Source organism: Trachurus trachurus (genome assembly GCF_905171665.1).
Source record: "Trachurus trachurus genome assembly, chromosome: 13".
NCBI lineage: Eukaryota > Metazoa > Chordata > Actinopteri > Carangiformes > Carangidae > Trachurus > Trachurus trachurus.
The window spans coordinates 36,018,644-36,039,522 of NC_139892.1; the positions used below are offsets into that span (position 1 = coordinate 36,018,644).

The window sequence follows — 20,879 nt, forward strand, 5'->3', positions numbered from 1 at the left end:
AACATGACAAAGCCATTTGACCATCTTGTTCATAAACGATGGTGTCAGGACTTCTCATTTTGACGACACTGACAGTTTCATTGACATGAGTACTTGCTTTTGAGGGATGGACAATCCATTTTGAGCAAGTGACGCGCTTTTGCAGGTCATCCACTAGGTTTTGCAGTTTGCGATAATTGTTCTGAGAAATGCACTAACTGTTGTGCAAATGTTAAGTGTGATGTGAGAAAAGCACCAAAGCGACTGAGAAAAACTGTAATACATACTTAGTAACAAGCCTGTAAGTTCAACAAATCAGTATATGCTACTGTGACTTAACTAGCCTAGTTAAATAAAAAGATGTAGTTTAATACCATAATATATAGGGCTGACCAAAGGCCAATTTATTTACTTCATGTGTCAAATATTTATTACTTGTTGCTACGACTCATTTTAGCTTCTTTCACCAAACTCCCATGATGCACTGAGCTCCTACATCCCATCCTTGTTCTTTAGGGCTGCTGTGTGTGGACCAGATGCTGCCGTCACCATGACAACGTCCCAACGTGCAGGAGGACACGCGGTCAGAAACTCCAGAGGTCAGAGAGGAGGTGGGTGGTCCTCCGCTCTGATTGGCTGAGAGACCCCGACTCCTCTCCCTGGACCCAGGACCGGCCCAGTCATGTGACTCTGAGTGAGGGGGGGTAAGAGGGTAAGAGGGGGGGTAAGAGGGTAAGAGGGGGGGGTAAGAGGGTAAGAGGGGGGGTAAGAGGGTAAGAGGGGGGTATCTGTCGGTCATGTGACCTGGAGACTCTGACTAAAATTAACCAGCAGCTGATCTGATCTGAGGTCAAATTTCTCAGCATGGACGACGACTGTTGCCGCTGCGCTGAGACAAGGTGAGAGCTGCTACACTGAGACTGTGTAGTACTGCAGTACTACTACACTAATACTACAATACAATACTACTACGCTGTAATAATACTACCTCACTGTTATACTGGAGTACCACAGTACTGCAATACTACAGAGCTATAGGAATACAACACTAACTACAACATGACACCAGTGTTCACCGACTACAACACTAACACTGTGGTACTGTGTGATACTACTACAACACTGTACAGCTGTACTCTGATAATACAACACTGTAATACAGTAGTACTGCAATAACACAGTGGTGCTATGATAATACTACTGTAATTATAGTGTAGTACCACAACACTGTAACACAACAGTCCATTACTGTGATAGGCTACTACACAACAATAACACTGTACATTGTTATATTACTGCACTGTAATACTACAGCACTAATGAAAATACAACTAACAAGATACACTCAGAGTAAATGTACTTTTTTCATTCTGTGTAACTGACAACGTGAAGATAAATGGAAAATAAATCAAATCAAATCAAATAAATCACTGTTGTAATTTCACCAAAATGAGGATTTTCTGTTATATTGTAAATTTAAATTTTCCTTTATTGTCATCGAGCAATGAAGCACAACGAAATATAGGTGAATCTCTCCCTAATCATTTTAAAAACTATAAAATAAATATACAAAGAGTAATTTAAGATATATATTCATTATGTAATAATGCAATACATTTTCACCTCATTTTGTAATAAAATTGTTAAACGTAATATGTAATAAACTTTGCCGCATTTTGTAATAAGTTGTTACATATTGCATTAGTTACAAAATACAAGTGTTGCACTTTTTTATATAGAAACTTTAATAATAATTTTGTGCAAAATGTAACAACTTATTACAAAATGCAGCAAAGTTTATTACATATTGTGTTTAAGAATTTTATTACAAAATGTGGCAGATTTTACAAAATATTACATCATGAGGTGAAATTAATTACATTATTACAAAATGCGGCCTCAATACAGGCCTCAATTAAATGAATAATTAGAAAAACGGTTTTCTTTACAATTTATTTAGTCAAATAGAAATGAAATCAAAGAAATGAAATGTTTTGTATTTGTTCCTACAGGATGATCAGGAGGAGAGCGAGGCTGCAGCTCAGAGGTCAGAGGTCATCTCGCCTGTCTCCCCGTGCGGCGCTGTGACGTCGTCGTCGTCGTGGTCACCATGGTGGGGGGCGTGGTGGTGTGCGGCTCCATCGGCTCGGTCAGAGCTCTGTGGGAGACCCGGATCAAGAGGAGGAGGGAGGAGCAGGACGAGGAGGAGCAGCAGAGGAGGAGGAGCGGCACCGAGCGGCGCTCCAGACTCAGCCTGGGGGTCTGGGAGGACCGGGCCGTTCTGGCTCCACTCAGACAGAAGCTGCAGACCGAGGACGGACGGCTGGTGCTCCGCATCGAGCAGGAGGAGTGGAAGGTATCTACAGATTATTGTCCTGGTCCAGTCTATGGTCTGATGCAGGGGCGTAGCTTTGGGTTATTTATTTATTTATTTATTTAAAGGTTTAAGGATCAGGGACATTGCACATTAATAAAAACATTTAAACAAATGTAAACATGCCAGAATTAGCCAAAAGGCTATTTTGCATCTGTTGTCCCTGGACTGATGTTAAAAGTCACCCTAAAAGAAAAATAAAATTTTTTGGATTATCAACATACAAATAATACATTCAATGATTAAAAAGCTGAATAGTGGACAAAAGACAGAGAGCTCAGTGAAGGTCCATGCATACACACACAAACTAACATAAAACTGAACTCAAACAGCAGCCGCTACAGACAAAACAGAAGCAACATTAAGCAGCAACACCAACAGAAAAAAAAAAAAAAAGTACACAAGACACAATCACATTATACACATTGGACACATTAGAAGCCATGCACAAAAAGCAACAATACTAGACAATTAATACACTGACAGACAACATGACAGGAAATGTAATGTTCACAGCAGGTTAAACATTTGGGGGGGGTCTCTGTCTGTATAGGGATTTTTTTAAACAAAAAAGTCAGCGTATGCATGAAAAAGTGCAAAATCATTAACTTTGATAAAAGGACAAGGCTTATTTACCTCTTTATTTTGTCATCCCCACCTTTCAGTCATTTACCACTATTAGTATTATTATCTTGCCTGGATGAAGCATTATGAACATAGCACATCACAGCTTGTCAATAGCACAATGTAAAAAAAACAATTTGATTCAGAGAGAAAAGCCAATTCAGTAGCTACTGAGACCAGACAGCTGACTTGAGATAACACTTAACTTTTTAACTCAGTGATATGACTATCACCTCTTTGGGACAGTGTCTTTTCTCCTTTTATATGATGAACCAGCCATTTAAGACTGTTTCTTGGCCTTGTGGCTCTTTTCATTATGTTTCTGAGCAGAATATGGGCTTGACCAATTATGACCAGAGATTACCACGTCATAAAATAATGGCATTACTAACGGCGCTACTTTTTTCAGTAACAGTAATCAAAAAAGTTACTGTTTCCCCATTATAACGCTGTTACCGTTACTGACAATAAAATGCGCCGTTATTTGACTCAAGAAGTCCCATCAGAAAATAATAATACACCTGTTAAAGTATAGCCTACGTTCTAACATCTTTTTCAGTCCGTCAACTTGTCTAATTAGTAGAAAAAAGCCGTTTATCTGGAACTAATCAACTGGAGTTGGTAAACGGGAGGTTACGGGGATGAGTCAGAGTAATTTGACATATTTGAGCATTTTACTGAAAAAAGTAACGCAATAGTTACTGTTATTATGTAGTAATTCAGTTACTAACTCAATTACTTTTTGTTAGGGCTGCTACTAATGATTATTTTCATTATCAATGAATCTGTCGATTATTGTTTGTTCAATAAAATGTTTAAAATCATCAACCAGTGTTTCCCAAACCAGCAGACGACGTCCTCAAATGTCTTGTTTTGTCCACAAACCAAAGAGAGACTCAGTTTATTGTCATAAAGGAACAAAGAAACCAGAAATATTCACATTTAAGAAGCTGAAATCAGAGAATTTGGACTTTTGTTCTTAAGAAACGACTCAAACTGATTATTAGATTATCAAAACAGTTGATAATTAATTTAATAATCGATTATTGTTTGATTAATCAAGTAATTTTTTTTATTTTTTTATATCATAAATGACGCCCTTGGTCTGATGTGAGTGTTTGTCTCTGCAGGTCCTACCGGGCTGTCTGGTCCAGCTCAACCAGGTCCAGGAGTGGCAGCTCCACCGGACCGGACTGCAGAAGATCCCTCACTTCATCTCCAGCTTCCAGAACCTCCTGGTGCTCGATCTGTCCCGCAACGGCGTCTCTGAAATCCCCAAACAGATCGGTCAGTAGCTCCCGACAGGTCAAAGAGGGGGTTTATGGGTGCAGATCCCGGGGGGGACGGGGGGGACGTGGTTCCCCCAATTTCTGAAAAACATGAATTGTCCCCCCCAATAAAAATACCCCAAACTATTCAAAATTTTGCAAATGTATTTTCAGACTTCACATTCCTCACATCTAAAAAGAAATTATTGAATTGGTGGAACAAATAATGTTTGACAAATATATTTCTAGGTGTAACCCTGATAAAAATACAGTGGGTTTACTAAATGTATTTGTGATGGATTAATGTTAAACAGTTCAATTTTTGTGTAAATCCATGAAAAGAGTATAGTTGCAGTTGCTTGATGTGACCACAGGAGGGCGCTTTAGGTACGCTCAATGAGGAAAAGTCTGGTCATGCGTGCGTTGCATGCTGGGAAGAAGACGGGCAAGAATTGCTCTGATACGGATGTTGCTGTGTGATACTGTCGAGCAAGATCGTCGGATGTTTTGTGGAAGAATACGGTTTTATTTTCACAGTACGACTCTGTTCAGCTTTTTGAGTTATCCCGAGGGAGTGCCCGTGCGACTGTAGCCGGAATAGACGCTTCGTTTTGTGTTTCTAACCAAGAACTCCGGTGAGTTGTAACGTTACTGTGTTATGGTGATATGCTAAGTTGCTAACAGCTAATGGAGACGTGAGTTTTCGGTTGTTTATAAATGCAGAATGTTAACTCTTTCGCGACCATTGACGAGTAAACTCATCAAAACCGTTTTTTCTTTTTACAGATTAGACACTCTGGGGTACCCTGTGTGTGAATATGGTAGTCCTCTGATATGTAAAACTGTTTTAAACTATATCACAACATAATGTTTTTTATAAACTGTGTGATCTTGGTTTTGTTTGAGTAATCGTTCTCCTTGAATGCTGCTGTGGGGACGGCGTGCAGCGCTGTGCGGCTGTCGGCTACAGTGTTGCCACTTTCTCGCTGAATCTGGTAACTTTCCAAACCCTCTTTTGACAAAAGTGACCGACGACAAATGTGGCGAGTTTTTCCGGTGCTGTTAGAAACGTTTCTGGTTTGGAGACTCGGATCTGAAAGCCCGTTATCTCTGCTGTTTTCCCGGTGTTACAAATCAACTCGTTTCCACGTTAACTGGTGACTTTTGTTTACAAATGTTGGGCCGCTGCCAGATGCTCCGATCACGGAGAGAAGATGTAGGTGACCTCGCGAATGCCTGAATGAATGAATCTGTTGAGCTCTCGCTCCACCTCATTAATCCAAGCATGATGCTTCATGTTGTGCATTACAATTGTGGGATCCGAAGACACAATATTATGTAAACATTTTCCAAAAAAAAAAAAAAAAAAATCACCCGACACGGGGTTCGAACCGAGTCTGTCACCGACTGCAAAACTGTCATAGCAGAGAGTTTAACCATTACACTACGTAACCGCACAGATGATGTGACAAGGTGATAGAGCTACTGTTGAAATTAAATGCTGTCAAAACAACACCACGGCCAAATTAACTTGTGACCACACTGTTATTGCAATGATACCGCTTTACAGGTCCAGCTTGTTGCACCTCTGAAAAACATTTCATGATGATCAAGATCAAGTCTGGTGAAGATGGTCGAGGAAAATCACGCATTTGATGACACGTTTACGTCCGTGTGTGTAAATAAAACAATTTGAATTCGAGCGGAGTAACGTAGGCTACGTGACATATGGGATTCCACACATTTTGGCACACTCAGTTAAAATACTCCATGTAATTGGAGCACATTTGTGCATGTGCAAGTGCAGCTGTAAACTGCTGTTTGTGCTGCGTTCTGTTGTTGGCAGTTTATTCTATGTCCACAAGGACATCTAAAAATATACTGTAATGGGAAATTTTGGTATAGCATGTTATTCAGGTGTGTGCTTTAAGACTGGGGCACAAACATGTTATTCAAGTGAACATTCCTGTGCTGACAATTTATGTGGCCTTATCAGGGGAAGCAATATCCACACTTAGCAGGCCCGAGGTCAGGACCTGAAGGATCGCTTTGACACAGTGCCTGTGGATTTACCACTCTCACTATCAGGGGGTAAAGCCAGGCATGGCGCCATATATTTTGTCTGTTCAAAGCTTTGTTTTACTATAAGATAGCGTGTCTCTAAACTTCTTCAGCTCACTCACTCACTGACTGTACTCCTGTTCGGTTGTTTGTGTGTGACTCCATTCATGAATGCCTTTTATTAAAACTCAAGAAAGACAGCTGACGTGTCCACTCATCCTTTTTTAATATTTTGGTGAAGGAACAACATTTTTTGCCACCACAATTTGGCGACCACGAAGGGACCCCATCTGTGAGCGGATTTTTCGTTTCTGGACCGAAGGTGATTAAAGCGCACACCTCGGACTCCCCCGTCAAGGAAGGTTGAGAAGAGGGCCTGACGTCCAGAGGACTGAGAGTCCCCTCACCGGTCGGGGTCCAACGAACTCGGTGGCTACAGAAAACACCTCGCTGTCTTTTTCTGGTGAGTTTTGAGAAAAGAAAGGGCCAAAGTCCCGTCTCTACCTACTGAGTTCGCAGTAGTGGCGGCAGACGTGCCGGACAACTCGGCTTCCTATTCGGGGGAGGCCAAGTGTCAGGGAGCGGTAGACTTCCCTCAAGTCGAGGACTTGGGGCTTCAGGTTCTAGGAACCTGCAGTAAGCCAGACCCGGGAGTCTGAGGCACTTAGGGGCTACAACACTAAGACAGGCGGAGTAAGGAGAAGAAACAATTTTGACTGTCTGGAGAACTACAATTTAATTTTGAGAAAATAATTAAAGTCGGAATCCGGTTAAAGTTAAAGAGTAAATTTAAAATTAAAATTTAGCAGTGCTACTCTTCTTCTCTTTTCTTTAAAACAGAAAATAATCTAAATTGCGGTTATTCTGAAATTAAATCTAAATTTATTATGCTTAAAGATTTTAAAGATTCAAATTTGAACGGTGAGTAAGTAAGATAATCTAAATCTGAGTGGCCTACTGTTTTTTCTTTTGTGAAAATTAAACTTGCAAACGTCTGAGAGAATACAATCATGGGAACGAAACAAAGCAAACCCTCTGGATGTAATCTATCCGAGGGACCAGATTACGAAGCCCCAAATATAAAGTACATGACAGATAACTATGGAGAGGAAGCCATGGCCCAATTAGATCTGTGGGTCAGAGAATTTAAATTTCCAAAAATGGGCAGCCTGAGCGTTGAAGAGTTAAAGGCTTTAAATGCGAGACTGCTGCGTCGGAATAATAAAAGCAAGAAGGGAATTAGGATAAATTGGAAAGCTTTTGACATGTGGATGTGTGAAGCAGAGTGTAGGCAGGGCTCCAACAGGACCGTGCCCCGGTGTCTGAAGCGGGATCCAGACCTGGACTCGACTGCACCGTGCCATCCACCTCCACCCCCACCTTCATCGTCACTTCAGGATGTTTCTCCTCATCATCATCATCATCAGCAGCAGCAGCTCCCACCCTGCCTGGCGCTCCCCAAGCCCGGGGAAAAAGAACAATGTGAGCAGCCCGTGTCCATGCCATGGACAGTGGCTGGTAAACATGCTGTCTGTGCACAGTCGCCACTGGTATACTGATGCCATTGAAGCAGTCTTGACTGCAGAACTGATAAAGAACATGGACAGTGGTGACAGAGGGGGCAGCTGTGGCCGCGACCGCCAACTCCACCCGCGACGCAGGTCTCAGAACCGAGGCCGGGACCATGCCGGCTGCGGACGCGGAGCAGCAGGTCGCGGCAACGAAAGGGGGGGCCGATGCTTTCGGTGTGGCAAGATAGGACACTGGGCACGGTACTGCCCCAATGAGAGGAGAGAGAGGGTGAATTGGGACTCACTACTATATGGTGGAAGTGCAGGCCGGGACGGGTCTGGTGGAGACACTGGGCCGGCAGCTGGGAGCGCATTGGAAACACGTGAGAACACCTACACTAACACACACACTGATACACAGACACATGCTGCACGCCGTAACACTGATACTGACACTGAGCTCATGCTAGAAACAGTTCAGAGCCTCGAAGCAGAACTACAACACGCACAACTAGAACCTAGGTACACAATGATGATAGACATGTTGAAATATCTGGATCGGGTCGAATCCGGGGCCACTGATTCTAGTTAAGCAGCTATGAATTTGATAATAAATAGCTTAAACTCAGCACCACGTATCAGTAGACAGTTGGTGTGGGAGGGAAGTTTTTAGCTCCACTAAAATGCATTTGATCCTAATTTGGGAAACATTTCAAACATTCATTGCTCATGACAGAAGTCCAGTTTTAAATTGATGAAAAATGATTTATTTGTTTGTTAGGTTTATCTTTGATTTGTACACTAGACGGGGTTGAGTGAGATAAGGGTAGAAAACTATCAATGCTTTTCCACCACCCCGACACACAAATCATGTTACGGGGGAAAGTAACTCTCCCCCTGCTCTGTTGTGCTGCAGCTCCGAGCACACACACACATTGACGTCACATGCCTGTGCTGCAGTACACACATACACTCCTATTATGACAGTAGGAGTATCACTGATTAAATAATGCTAGGCGGGGATTGTTTGAATGCAAATAGGTTATTTTGAGGTAATGTTAAATGTATTGCCTCAACAATCTGAACCACACATCTCATTGGTAAATCCTGCATGTACAAACTTGGAAAATTGGGTAGAGAAGCTAAATGCTTCCTCAAACTAGGAGGCTACAGCTGATCCTCAGGTGCACTTTAAAGAAGTCCTGAGGGCAAATTGCAAATTGTTGAATAATGATGTTGAAGTTGAGGATGAGATCATATTTTTCTTTGACTATCCCAATTTTCACATAGACAAGAAACTGTTTAAATCTGTTGAAGAGATCTCGGAATTAAAAGATATTCTCAGTCATCTCTGGGCTAAAAGTGAGCATGACGTTTCTGATTAAAAACAATTATAAGCCTGTTGGTATAACGATTAGCCTAAATCACACTGTTTTGTCCCTGTTGTGACTACTATCCTCTCAGACATGATGCAAGTGAAGGCTTTAGGCCTGTGTATGATGCTTTGTTGAAAGCTGGTGTGATTGTGCCATGTGCTGGTTCTCCAGTGAGAACCCCCATTTTTTCTGGTGCATAAGATTCGACCTGAGGGCGAGCCTGCGGAGTGGAGATTTGTGCAAGACCTGCAGGCTGTAAAAGTTGCTGTGCAGGCCAGGGCGCCGATGGTACAGAATCCGTACACGATTTTGTTTAGAATTCCAACAAATAGTAAATGGTTTTTTGTTGTTGTTGATCTTTTTAAACGCTTTCATGTAAGTTTGACAGTCAATTTTGGTTTTGCCTTTTGGTTTGGTGGGAAGGTGTATGCGTTTTGCTCGGTTGTGTCAGGGTTGGTGTAAATCTTCAACGATTTATTGCTTTACTCTGGGGGACAGCCTGGAGCCTCTGGTGTTGCCAGAGAAACGTGCTTTGTTGCAGAATGGTGATGGTATCTTGATTGCAAGTGAGACCAGAGAGAGATGCGTTAAAGCTGCTCTGGCTCTTTTGACCCATCTGGGTAAACAGGGGCACTAGGCCAGCCTGTCCAACATGTAGTTTGTTGCCACAGAGGTCACATCTTGGGTCACATGATCTTAACAGAGGGAGGATCCCCCTCATAAGAAAAAATAAATAAATTTCAATTCTGTAAATTCATTAAAGTGATATAATTTTTGGCCATGAGAAGCTAGCAGACAATGGGTCGCTCGTTGTGCAGTAATTTAGGCACCATTCGCAGCAATTGCTTATGGACAAGGCCTAAAGCTCAGACCCTGTCACTTAGGTTTGACACTGACGACTGTGGAGGCTGTCAAAGTGTTGTAGTGACTTTAAAGTAGTTTTACAAAGCACCTCCAGTACTTGGACTGACTGACTGCTCATGACCTTTGACCAGGACTGTTGACGAGAAGGAGGGATTCTGACTTCTGTCATGTACTGTTTTAACCCTGTTACTCTCCTTCCAACAGCTGAGGACGGAAAGCCACATGACCATGTGGCCATCATAATGTATGTTTTTCTCCCACAGGCCAGAGTTAAAGGATACTCTACTCAGTATTTTTTTTTTTTTTTGAAGAGTGTTAATTTTCAGGAGGTTGGACATATTTGGGTGAATGGAGACGACTTCAACAGGAAAACCTAAATGATCAGCATTAATTGATATTTCTTTTTGGTTGAACTGCTGGTACCGACATAACAAATTGCTGTGCGAAAGTTCACGTAAACAACATTGACATTTTCTCTCTAGGTGATACCAGGACAGATGCAGCTGCAGTCGCAGCTTCAAGGCTACTTTTGTCTCACGAAGTATGTGTCCGTTGTTTTTCTCTAACACCCCCGTTCCATCCCCACAGTTGTGGCTACCGCTGAGATAGCCAACTTGTTGATATGAGCCTCTCTGGCAAGAGAGGGCCGTGTGGAAAACCAGAGAACAGCAGTCTCTGCTGTTTCCCTTGTTTATGTTTTCTCCACAGTGTGTGAAGTTGACACATGGGTTGAACCATGTGTCAAAAAGGGGGAAGGATGAATGATTGAAGTATGTATGAAATCACTGGCCAGTGTGTGGATGAATGATGTGGTATTGTGCATTCTCGTTGTTGTCTGTTTGTTTTTTCCTGCTGTTTGTTTTTCGTATAAATGTTACCAACAGGTGGAGGTTGCCCTACAGGGCCAGCAGACACAGAGCTGTGTGACCGCAGGTCAGGCGACTACATCGTGGTGAACGACCATGACATCCCTGTAAGCAGCTCGGGTGCGGCCTAAGGGTGGCGACCAGTTTCCTGCTGGTTATCTCCATCACCGCGTGGCTGTCGGTGCTGTTACTGAAGGAGATCTACAACCGCAGGACGAGCAACAACGTCATGACAGATTCACCTCACCCAGGCCACAAATCTACACCACACGCTTTGCATTCTGGTGAAGACATCTGCTGTTACCGTGAGTAACACAACATCGAGCTGGAGGACAACGTCGGATGCAGGGCAGTGATGAGAGCTGCAAGGGTGCTGACCAACGCAAGCTGCCGTGCTTGCGCTGCCCTGTCACATGACAAAGGTAACTCTGTGCCGTTGAACACCTCTTCCTAAAATTCTGGGGGCAATGATTGCTTTTACCCAGAATGACATGGCCCTGCACTCGTAGTTCACAACCCGACAGAGGAACGGCTGAGGATTCAACGCAACTGTTGTGAGTTACGAGGGGCTGAAGGTTTGTTCCTGGAATGTTTCCACAGTTGTTTTGAAAACAACTCCACTTTTCCCAAAGGACCACAAATCCTACTACTCAGAGAAGCGCAGTTTGTTCACTCAGGATCGTGTTACACCCAGAGAGCAGTCTCTGGGTACATCAGCACGTGGACAACCTGTGGTGGCGACAGGTAATGTGGGACGACAACTTGGACATCTTCAGATGTGACCTGATATGGTCGCAGGTTTCAATTCTCATAAACATTGACTTTAGGATCACTCTCACTCTCACAAGAACTACAGAGTTGCGGGATGAGCTCCTTTAAGTTTCCATATTCAGTGTTGATAATTTTTCACATTGAGTGATGTAACCAATAAAGTTGTTTTTTTTATGTTTTCAGTTTAGGATAATCACAAAACACCATGCTTGTTTTCATGCATTGCTATATGTGTGAGTTTGATGTTTTGCTTATCTTTAACAGTAGTATTTTATCATTGCTTGTGATTTTGTTTCTACTGCTGGACATGACGGTGTTTACTGAAAGTCTGAATTTCACAAACACAGTTTTGATATCTCTGATTGTTTCATGTTTTTGGTTATTCGTACCATTGGTGAAATCAGTGATGGACTGGAATGACGAGTGGGTTTCCTCCCTTCTGGGGAGGACGATGAGTTGCTTTAACTTTGTATTTTGCCTTAATCATTCCTACGTTTTTTAGTCTCACAGTTTGATTTGATTTGTTTTGTGTTATTCTGGGTCTTCTGCATATTATTTGAAGTAGTTTAGTTTAGTATTGATTATGGGATTTTTTCCTCATCATATTCGAGGTTTTTCCCCTTTTATCTTAAGTTAAGAGCAGCTAGACGGATGAGTCTTTTACCCTCCTCTTGTCAAGTGAGGGGAGGGGTTTTGGCTCGTCTGTGCCTGTGACCTGGGGTCCTCTGCCTGGGGTCTGTAAACTCCCGAGTTGGAGACTGGGGGTGCTGGCGTTTGGCTGGTGCGGGGCAGGGCACCAAAGGTCATGGGGTAGTTCAGTACAAAATTTCCTGTTTCTTGTTTGGTTTAGCATAAAAATGCTAAAAAGGGTGGAATGTAATGGGAAATTTTGGTATAGCATGTTATTCAGGTGTGTGCTTTAAGACTGGGGCACAAACATGTTATTCAAGTGAACATTCCTGTGCTGACAATTTATGTGGCCTTATCAGGGGAAGCAATATCCACACTTAGCAGGCCCGAGGTCAGGACCTGAAGGATCGCTTTGACACAGTGCCTGTGGATTTACCACTCTCACTATCAGGGGGTAAAGCCAGGCATGGCGCCATATATTTTGTCTGTTCAAAGCTTTGTTTTACTATAAGATAGCGTGTCTCTAAACTTCTTCAGCTCACTCACTCACTGACTGTACTCCTGTTCGGTTGTTTGTGTGTGACTCCATTCATGAATGCCTTTTATTAAAACTCAAGAAAGACAGCTGACGTGTCCACTCATCCTTTTTTAATATTTTGGTGAAGGAACAACATTTTTTGCCACCACAATACGCTAAATATATATTAAAAAAATCAACAAGATCTGTGGACAAAAATTAACAATATAATAGTGTGCCATAGGAGAATTAACTTCCAGCTTCTCCAGATACAGAACATTACAGATATTATGCATATTATACATTTTCAAATAAAATAAATAAATAAAAAGTCGGCGATACGGGATTCAAACCGAGTGTGTCACCGACTAAGATCTCTGTGTCAGAGTGTTTAACGATTACGCCATGTATCTGAACAGATTGCTGTTGTCACAAAGTGATACAATTACTGTTGAAATAAAAATGACGCCATGGCTGTCAAAACACTACCACGGCCAAATTAACTTGTGGCCACTGTTATGTCCTGACAATATTTCTACACTTAGAAGAGGAAACACACTTTCTGGCCTTTAAATGATGCCATGTAAAGCCCTTTGAGACAAACTGTTTGTAAAAAACAAACGGGCTGGTTAATTCCCCTATGGCACAAGAGATATGTGAGTGTGTGCTAGTCTCGAATAAACATGCTTGAAGAATAACTCTGCCTCCATGTAAGTGTAATTGAGAAATATTGTTCTTTCATTTCTTTTCTATTATATTGTTAGTTTTTGTCCACAGATCTTGTTGATTTTTTAAATATATATTTAGCGTATATTTTTAGATGTCCTTGTGGACATAGAATAAACTGCCAACAACAGAACGCAGCACAAACAGCAGTTTACAGCTGCACTTGCACATGCTCTAAATGTGCTCCAATTACATGGAGTATTTTAACTGAGTGTGCCAAAATGTGTGGAATCCCATATGTCACGTAGCCTACGTTACTCCGCTCGAATTCAAATTGTTTTATTTACACACACGGACGTAAACGTGTCATCAAATGCGTGATTTTCCTCGACCATCTTCACCAGACTTGATCTTGATCATCGTGAAATGTTTTTCAGAGGTGCAACAAGCTGGACCTGTAAAGCGGTATCATTGCAATAACAGTGTGGTCACAAGTTAATTTGGCCGTGGTGTTGTTTTGACAGCATTTAATTTCAACAGTAGCTCTATCACAAAATCTTCAAACAAAGGAGCGCTTCGTGGACTCGTTGTTTAAAAAGAGGTGCTCTTTGGAAAGGGATCAATGATGTGAGAAAACAAAAGAAAAATTCCAAGGCACTCTCTTACCTATAAAATGCCTTTATTAAATTATGGCATGGTCAACATGACAATTAAAAACTCCGACGCGTTTCGGCGGCTAGCCTTCATCAGGGAGTCAAATGGAGTGGGACAGGAACAATGGTTCTTTTATACAAGTGTTTGTCCAATGACAAGTGTCCGCCTGGTTGCCACAACCCAGAGTGGGTGTGGTCATCAGCCCATTAAAGGGACATATCCATGGCCCAGGCCTCAACTAAGCTGAATGAAAGAATAAAAGAAAACAATCAGTGATATGTACAAAATAAACATGCCAACAGATACCAAAGAGAAAACACTAGATATCAAATAAGATACAACAAAACAATCAAACAGCATAAGATAAAACAAATACAATAATAAGCAGACAGAAACCAGAGAAAAACTAGAGAACATAACAAACTCACAAGAAAACAGTGAAGTCTAAGTCCTCATTCAGGCCCGGATGTTTTGTAGCCTGCAACTTGTAGATCCAAAACACTTCCCTTTGATTCAGTTTTCTTTGTCTATTGCCTTTGCGTATAGAAGATGGAATGTGGTCTATGCCAAATGCTTGCAAGGTAGAAGGATTACTGTTATGGAAGTCAAGGTAGTGTTTGGCCATGGGATAATTAACATTTCCAGTGCGAATTGCATACTTGTGTTCTGCCAATCTGTCTTGGAGGCGTCTTTTGGTTCTGCCTATGTAAAACACTTTGCAGGTGGGACATTCCAACCTATAGATGACAAAGGTAGTTTTACAGTTGATGAAGTGGTTGATAGTATATTCTTTCTGCAATGCAAAATCAAGAAATGTCTTAGTTTGTATAACATTAGCGCAGTGATTACACTGGTGGCATTTATAGGACCCTTTTGGCTTAATGTCCAACCATGTTTTTTGGGTGTCTGGTTTAAGATGGCTGTGAACCAGTTTATCCTGCAGAGTAGGACACCTCTTGAAGCTAAACAGTGGTGGTTCAGGGAAAACTTGACTCAATGTGGTATCGCTTTCTATAATGGCCCAATTCCTTTTTATGATATCTTTAATATTTTCTGCTTCTGTGCTGTAAGTGGTTACAAATGCCACTCTGTCTTTCCTTTCTTTTGGGGTCTGACTTTGTAATAATGTCTGTCTGTCCAGGTCTTTGGCCCTCGTGAATGCTTTCTGTAGGTTGATGTCTTTAAAACCCCTTTCCTGAAAACGTGTAAACATTTCTTTAGAATTTGTTTCAAAATCCCTTTCTTGGTCGCAGATTCTCCGCACCCGCTGAAACTGGCCATAGGGAATATTTTCTTTAAGTCTCTTAGGGTGAAAACTCCTGGCATGTAGTGTGGTGTTTCTGTCTGTCGGTTTTCTATACATAGAGGTGTGTAGATTACCTTGATTGTCTTTAAAGATCTTAAGGTCTAAGAAATGTATACACTCCTTGCTGTAATCCAAAGACAACTTGATATTAGGATTAACACTGTTCAGAAAGGAATGAAAATCCAGTAGCTCTGTCTCTGAGCCAGACCAAATAACACAGACATCATCAATATACCGGCCCCACCAAATAATATGATTGAGGAACTTATTCCTTTGATGGTCAAAAACAAAATCTTCCTCCCATTTTCCCAGATAAAGACCTGCATAGGAGGGACTATAACAAGCCCCCATGGCACAACCTTTGATTTGTTTGAACACTTTATCCTGAAATATGAAAACATTGTTATTTAAAGTCCATTCTGTCAGTGTCAGTAAAAATCCACTAGGTGGCATTTCAGAATCTGAGCGGGCACTTAAAAAATGTCTTAGTGCTGCCAGGCCTTGTTCGTGTTCTATCGTTGTATATAATGATTCAACGTCCATGGTGGCTAAAAAAGTTTCACCATCTATGTTTTCTAGTTGTTCAAGCCTATTAAGAACATCAGTGGTGTCCTGGACATAGGCTGGAAGTGCAGGTAGAAATGGCTTGATGAAATAATCAATATATTTGGAGACAGGTTCAGTAAGACTGTCATTGCCTGATATCACTGGTCTGCCTGGGGGGTTTATCACACATTTATGTATTTTTGGAAGCATGTAAAAAGAAGGCATTTGTGGATTCTCATTGTATAGAAACTTAAGTTCTCCTTCAGAAATCCAACCATTTTCTTTTGCTTCCAAAAGCATCTGACCCAGTTCAATTTTTAGAGACTCGGTAGGGTTAAATGTTAGAGGTTGGTAAAATTCTCTGTTGTATAGTTGCCTATGAGCCTCTTTAACATACATTTCCTTACTCAACACAACAATGGCACCGCCCTTATCTGCTTTCTTAATGACAATGTCTTCATCTTTTGACAATGTTTCCAAAGCTACTTTTTCTTTCATGGTGAGGTTGAAATGTTTATTTGTCCGTTTGTTCTTAAATAAGTTCTCAATGTCAAAATTTACTTTTTTAGAAAATGTATTCAAAGTAGCACTTTGGACCAAAGGGCAGAAAGTAGACTTTGGTTTGAATTGTGTTCTGGTGTGAATAGGTGCAGGCTGACCTGAGTCCAAGGGTCTCGTAGAAGCCGAGGGGGTCTGTTTGTACCATGCTTTAAGGTGTAGATTCCTGTAAAAACGAAATAAGTCAATCTTTGTATCAAATTCCTTTGCTGAGAAGGTGGGAGCAAAGGATAACCCCTTTGAGAGGACTAGAGTACTTTCCTCTGAGAGGGGTTTACCCGAGATGTTGATCACAGCCTCCTGGCGCTGCTCCGTGTGTATCTGGGCTCTGGGTTTCTTTCTTCCCCTTCGCGTCCTCCTCGTCCCCTTCCTCTGCTCCTTCCTGGTCCGTGTCCCCCTCCTCTCACTCCGTTGGGTCGGTGGGGTGGGTTTTCTCGTTGCTCTAAAAAATCCTGTGATGTCTGGGCTGCAACACCAGCATTGTCATCATCATCTCTGCTGGTGAAGTTAAAGGACACCGTTCTGGGCCGAGCTCTAAATCGTGGGCCTCCGTTTGTGTTCCTAGGTGTTTTCTTTCTCCAGTTATAGATTTTTCCTTCCTTATAATCTGTTGTATCTCTCTGAAACTTTCTGATCTTTTCTTGTTTGAGTGTTTTTGTAAATGTCTCAAGATCAGTATTCAGTTTTTCATCAAGTTGCAAAGTGTTTGTCTTAGCTGGGTGTTCCTCAATTGTCTTTCTTATCACAGATATCTCTTTCTGAGTTACTTCTCTGTCTTTGTTAGACTCTTCTATTAGCAGGAGCATCAGGTCAGAGGAGCATTTGTTAAGAATGGCTTCCCACCTGTCTCTGAAGTCCTTTTTGTCATCTCCTCCATAGGCTGGGAATTTCTTAATCCGTAGACCTCTGGGGATGAGTCCTTTTCTCCAATAATCAGACAGAGTTACTGAGTTCAGGTGAAGTCTCATGTCTTTCTCCAGCAAGTACCTGAGGTCCTTGTAGGCTTTGTTTAGATCAGCCCGGGGTGAACCTTCATCAGGCAAATCATCCATCAATGAAGAGGAGGTGATGATCCGCTGTCCCTCCTCCAAAGAGTAGGAGAAGGTGTTCTCCATGTTGAGTGTTCTCAGTGGTCCAACACAGGAACAATGGCTGTGGAGCTGCTCCTTAGAAGCACATCCCAAATGCTTTGCAAAGTTCAAAAAATCTTCAAACAAAGGAGCGCTTCGTGGACTCGTTGTTTAAAAAGAGGTGCTCTTTGGAAGGGATCAATGATGTGAGAAAACAAAAGAAAAATTCCAAGGCACTCTCTTACCTATAAAATGCCTTTATTAAATTATGGCATGGTCAACATGACAATTAAAAACTCCGACGCGTTTCGGCGTCTAGCCTTCATCAGGGAGTCAAATGGAGTGGGACAGGAACAATGGTTCTTTTATACAAATGTTTGTCCAATGACAAGTGTCCACCTGGTTGCCACAACCCAGAGTGGGTGTGGTCATCAGCCCATTAAAGGGACATATCCATGGCCCAGGCCTCAACTAAGAAGAAAACAGTGAAGTCATATAGTCGTAGTCTTATTTCGTTTTTACAGGAATCTACACCTTAAAGCATGGTACAAACAGACCCCCTCGGCTTCTACGAGACCCTTGGACTCAGGTCAGCCTGCACCTATTCACACCAGAACACAATTCAAACCAAAGTCTACTTTCTGCCCTTTGGTCCAAAGTGCTACTTTGAATACATTTTCTAAAAAAGTAAATTTTGACATTGAGAACTTATTTAAGAACAAACGGACAAATAAACATTTCAACCTCACCATGAAAGAAAAAGTAGCTTTGGAAACATTGTCAAAAGATGAAGACATTGTCATTAAGAAAGCAGATAAGGGCGGTGCCATTGTTGTGTTGAGTAAGGAAATGTATGTTAAAGAGGCTCATAGGCAACTATACAACAGAGAATTTTACCAACCTCTAACATTTAACCCTACCGAGTCTCTAAAAATTGAACTGGGTCAGATGCTTTTGGAAGCAAAAGAAAATGGTTGGATTTCTGAAGGAGAACTTAAGTTTCTATACAATGAGAATCCACAAATGCCTTCTTTTTACATGCTTCCAAAAATACATAAATGTGTGATAAACCCCCCAGGCAGACCAGTGATATCAGGCAATGACAGTCTTACTGAACCTGTCTCCAAATATATTGATTATTTCATCAAGCCATTTCTACCTGCACTTCCAGCCTATGTCCAGGACACCACTGATGTTCTTAATAGGCTTGAACAACTAGAAAACATAGATGGTGAAACTTTTTTAGCCACCATGGACGTTGAATCATTATATACAACGATAGAACACGAACAAGGCCTGGCAGCACTAAGACATTTTTTAAGTGCCCGCTCAGATTCTGAAATGCCACCTAGTGGATTTTTACTGACACTGACAGAATGGACTTTAAATAACAATGTTTTCATATTTCAGGATAAAGTGTTCAAACAAATCAAAGGTTGTGCCATGGGGGCTTGTTATAGTCCCTCCTATGCAGGTCTTTATCTGGGAAAATGGGAGGAAGATTTTGTTTTTGACCATCAAAGGAATAAGTTCCTCAATCATATTATTTGGTGGGGCCGGTATATTGATGATGTCTGTGTTATTTGGTCTGGCTCAGAGACAGAGCTACTGGATTTTCATTCCTTTCTGAACAGTGTTAATCCTAATATCAAGTTGTCTTTGGATTACAGCAAGGAGTGTATACATTTCTTAGACCTTAAGATCTTTAAAGACAATCAAGGTAATCTACACACCTCTATGTATAGAAAACCGACAGACAGAAACACCACACTACATGCCAGGAGTTTTCACCCTAAGAGACTTAAAGAAAATATTCCCTATGGCCAGTTTCAGCGGGTGCGGAGAATCTGCGACCAAGAAAGGGATTTTGAAACAAATTCTAAAGAAATGTTTACACGTTTTCAGGAAAGGGGTTTTAAAGACATCAACCTACAGAAAGCATTCACGAGGGCCAAAGACCTGGACAGACAGACATTATTACAAAGTCAGACCCCAAAAGAAAGGAAAGACAGAGTGGCATTTGTAACCACTTACAGCACAGAAGCAGAAAATATTAAAGATATCATAAAAAGGAATTGGGCCATTATAGAAAGCGATACCACATTGAGTCAAGTTTTCCCTGAACCACCACTGTTTAGCTTCAAGAGGTGTCCTACTCTGCAGGATAAACTGGTTCACAGCCATCTTAAACCAGACACCCAAAAAACATGGTTGGACATTAAGCCAAAAGGGTCCTATAAATGCCACCAGTGTAATCACTGCGCTAATGTTATACAAACTAAGACATTTCTTGATTTTGCATTGCAGAAAGAATATACTATCAACCACTTCATCAACTGTAAAACTACCTTTGTCATCTATAGGTTGGAATGTCCCACCTGCAAAGTGTTTTACATAGGCAGAACCAAAAGACGCCTCCAAGACAGATTGGCAGAACACAAGTATGCAATTCGCACTGGAAATGTTAATTATCCCATGGCCAAACACTACCTTGACTTCCATAACAGTAATCCTTCTACCTTGCAAGCATTTGGCATAGACCACATTCCATCTTCTATACGCAAAGGCAATAGACAAAGAAAACTGAATCAAAGGGAAGTGTTTTGGATCTACAAGTTGCAGGCTACAAAACATCCGGGCCTGAATGAGGACTTAGACTTCACTGTTTTCTTGTGAGTTTGTTATGGTCTCTAGTTTTTCTCTGGTTTCTGTCTGCATATTATTGTATTTGTTTTATCTTATGCTGTTTTGATTGTTTTGTTGTATCTTATTTGATATCTAGTGTTTTCTCTTTGGTATCTGTTGGCATGTTTATTTTGTACATATCACTGATTGTTTTCTTTTATTCTTTCATTCAGCTTAGTTGAGGCCTGGGCCATGGATATGTCCCTTTAATGGGCTGATGACCACACCCACTCTGGGTTGTGGCAACCAGGTGGACACTTGTCATTGGACAAACATTTGTATAAAAGAACCATTGTTCCTGTCCCACTCCATTTGACTCCCTGATGAAGGCTAGACGCCGAAACGCGTCGGAGTTTTTAATTGTCATGTTGACCATGCCATAATTTAATAAAGGCATTTTATAGGTAAGAGAGTGCCTTGGAATTTTTCTTTTGTTTTCTCACATCATTGATCCCTTCCAAAGAGCACCTCTTTTTAAACAACGAGTCCACGAAGCGCTCCTTTGTTTGAAGATTCTTCATCAGTTTGTGTTAGTCGGATCAGGAAAACGTTG

General features: G+C 41.5%; 1 protein-coding gene across 2 annotated transcripts in view; it reads left to right on the forward strand.

The window, feature by feature from the left end:
- Positions 1-759: 759 nt before the first annotated feature.
- LOC310995557 (leucine-rich repeat-containing protein 39-like) overlaps positions 760-20,879 on the forward strand; it is a 40,944-nt gene continuing 20,824 nt past the window's right edge. For both annotated transcript variants that reach the window (XM_083984646.1, XM_083984647.1), the window contains exons 1-3: positions 760-878; positions 1,992-2,335; positions 4,108-4,264. In XM_083984646.1, coding sequence (XP_083840772.1) covers positions 2,090-2,335; positions 4,108-4,264 — 403 coding nt within the window. In that variant the 5' untranslated portion in view covers positions 760-878; positions 1,992-2,089. The remainder of the gene's footprint in view (positions 879-1,991; positions 2,336-4,107; positions 4,265-20,879) is intronic.